This window comes from Mandrillus leucophaeus, unplaced genomic scaffold (genome assembly GCF_000951045.1).
Source record: "Mandrillus leucophaeus isolate KB7577 unplaced genomic scaffold, Mleu.le_1.0 Scaffold892, whole genome shotgun sequence".
In the NCBI taxonomy this organism is placed as follows: domain Eukaryota; kingdom Metazoa; phylum Chordata; class Mammalia; order Primates; family Cercopithecidae; genus Mandrillus; species Mandrillus leucophaeus.
The window spans coordinates 706,086-709,000 of NW_012109719.1; the positions used below are offsets into that span (position 1 = coordinate 706,086).

Here is a 2,915-nt window from a genome sequence, read left to right on the forward strand (position 1 = left end):
AGTGGTATTACATATTCCAAGTAATATCGTTGTCAATTTATTTTGTATTTGAGGTGGGCTCTCACAATATGCTAAATGTGTTGTGAGGGAATTTATGTGTTAGGGCATTTGAATGAATCAGAATGCCTCCCATTACCATTTGAAAAATATCCCACATGCAGTGCATGTCTGCCTTCTTTTATCCATTGTCCTTTACATTTTTTTTTTCAACAGTTTATTATAATTTCTTTTATTTAACAATCTAAGAAGTTCGCAGCCATCAGCAGTTCTAGTGCTATATTTCAGGTGCAGTTGGGAGTTTGGGAACTTGGTGGCGCTGTTAGTGTAGCGAACTTTGTATGTAAAATACATGCATACTTTTGATAGCACATGTGAAGGTATCTCTCTAAAATTGACCTCATTGGTTTCATTCTCAGCAAACTGACCTGGGCCACTCATGGCTTTTATCGTGTCTGATGTTAATGCATGTTCCCTTTTTACCATAAATTCATGGTCATCAGATGATATCAATTTCACATACTTGGCATCAGGGCCTTAACAGCCACCACAGGTTTTCTCTTCTCCATCCATTTTTTTTTTTTTCTTAAGACGGAGTCTTGTTTTGTTGCCCAGGCTGGAGTGCAGTGGTGCAATCTCAACTTACTGCAAGCTATGCCTCCCAGGTTCACGCCATTTTCCTGCCTCAGCCTCCCAAGTAGCTGGGACTACAGGCGTCCTCCACCACGCCCAGCTAATTTTTTGTATTTTTAGTAAAGACGGGGTTTCACTGTGTTAGCCAGGATGGTCTGGATCTTCTGACCTCATGATACGCCTGTCTCGGCCTCTCAAAGTGCTGGGATTACAGGTGTGAGTCACTGCGGCTGGCCCCTCTCCATCCATCTTGTTTATATGAAACGCTACTGTGCTTCCCCAGGAACTTCAGTAGTTTCCCGGTGAGGCGAGGATGCAGAGTTGTCACTCACTTCCGTCTAGAGAAGTGTCCTTTACATATTTTAGTGAATTAGAGATAGTATGTTTTACTTCTACATCTCCTGGCAAAAATTTAGCAGTATGGAAAGAGTTTTTGTGTGTGTTTGTGCTGTTTGTTTTTACAGCAGCTAAATGCAAATTATTTTTTAAGTTTTGTCAGTGCCTATAATTAACTTTTGTTCTTGTCAGATAGAATTCTAATGAGATTATCTGAAAGAAGACTTGTATAAAATTTCTATATGGCTTATGCTTATGCTGGATTACTGGTTTTATGTGTTTGTTTTGCAACTAAAGAGTTAATTTGGGTTATAAATGTCTCGTTGGTTATTAAGTGCTATGATACAGTTTGCCAAGGTTTGTAAATCAAATAATTGGCACAAACATGAGCACTTAAATCATTCAAACAAAGTTGAACATCTCTCGTAGTATCATGCGTTATGTTTAAATGTTTTCTAAAGGCTACTATTTATATGTAGTTTTTCATTCAGTATTAAAGAACAAAAGCACTAGATCTCTGATATGTAGTTTTAGACCCATTTATTTTATTAAAAATTAATATAAATTTAAAGCCAATATATGCTAGGATTGAAGATTATCATGTTCTTTACTTATACTAAAGTATACCCCAAAAGCATTTTGTTTGCTAGTGAAGTCATTATTTTTACTTAAGAATATAAATACTGCTTTTTTTTTAATAGCACTTCCTAGTCTTTTTAGATTAAGAAGATATACCGTAACTTCTTGCACCACTCACTGCGTTTCTGTACTCATAATAGATACGAAGGTATGATATGGTTAGAATTACTAGGTCGTCTTACAGTAACTTCCCTTGAGATCAGAAATCTTCATCAAGGCCTGTCACAGGTGTAATGAGAAAGCTTAATTAAAAAATGTCTTGAAGTTTTGTTTTTAATCTGGGGTCAACATACCTTTTCAACCAACATGGGATTCCCTGAAGTTCAATGTAAAACTTTGTGTGAATGTACCTTTTTATTCCAGAGGAGAAAGACTGGTTTTCACAAGATCTCAGAATGGTTCATGAGCTTAAAATGATTAAGAATAACTGGATCAGTGCATGTATTCTCATGCTTAGTTTTGTAATTGCTATAACAAAGAACTGAGTGCTACCAAGAGGCAACCTTAATATGTTACGTTTTGCTTTTGCCTTATTGAATTTTTAATTTAAAGTGAAATTGTATCCCTGTTGATTATGTGTCCCCCTTTTCTCTCATTGTTTGATGTATTTACAGTGCATTGTAACAGAAGATGGCAATCAGCATGTATATAAGAAACTCTGTCTGTGTGCTGGAGCTAAACCAAAGTTGATATGTGAAGGAAATCCTTACGTATTAGGAATCCGTGATACAGACAGTGCTCAGGTAACATTTTAAGGTTGAATCATGGGAAGGAAAATAAAAGACTTTTCTACATTTGAATTAAACTGTTCCACTTATGATTCCTAAATTATAATGGCAGAAGGGAATTTTGTTTCATGACCAATAAACCACAGAGTGGTTATGTTTTATTCCCACCAATTTTTCTTTTCTTTTTTTTTTTTGAGATGAATCTCCCTCTGTCACCCAGGCTGGAGCTCAGTGGAGCGATCTCAGCTCACTGCAAGCTCTGCCTCCTGGGTTCACACCATTTTCCTGCCTCAGCCTCCTGAGTAGCTGCCATTACAGGCGCCTGTCACCACGCTCGGCTAATATTTTTTTGTATTTTTAGTAGAGACGGGGTTTCACCATGTTAGCCAAGATGGTCTCGATCTCCTGACCTCGTGATCCGCCTGCCTCGGCCTCCCAAAGTGCTGGGATTACAGGCATTAGCCACCGCGCCCGGCCTATTCCTGTCAATTTATTTATTTTTAGTTGATATTATGTTTTTAAGTTCATGCTGATGTGTTATCAGCATGAGATAACCCAGATATAATGACTCTGCTGAATATT

At 37.5% G+C, this 2,915-nt stretch overlaps 1 protein-coding gene across 1 annotated transcript in view; it reads left to right on the forward strand.

The window, feature by feature from the left end:
• PYROXD1 (pyridine nucleotide-disulphide oxidoreductase domain 1) overlaps positions 1 to 2,915 on the forward strand; it is a 41,885-nt gene that overhangs the window by 17,557 nt on the left and 21,413 nt on the right. Inside the window, exon 4 of the mRNA XM_011969476.1 lies at positions 2,220 to 2,353. Within this exon, the coding sequence (XP_011824866.1) occupies positions 2,220 to 2,353 (134 nt within the window). The remainder of the gene's footprint in view (positions 1 to 2,219; positions 2,354 to 2,915) is intronic.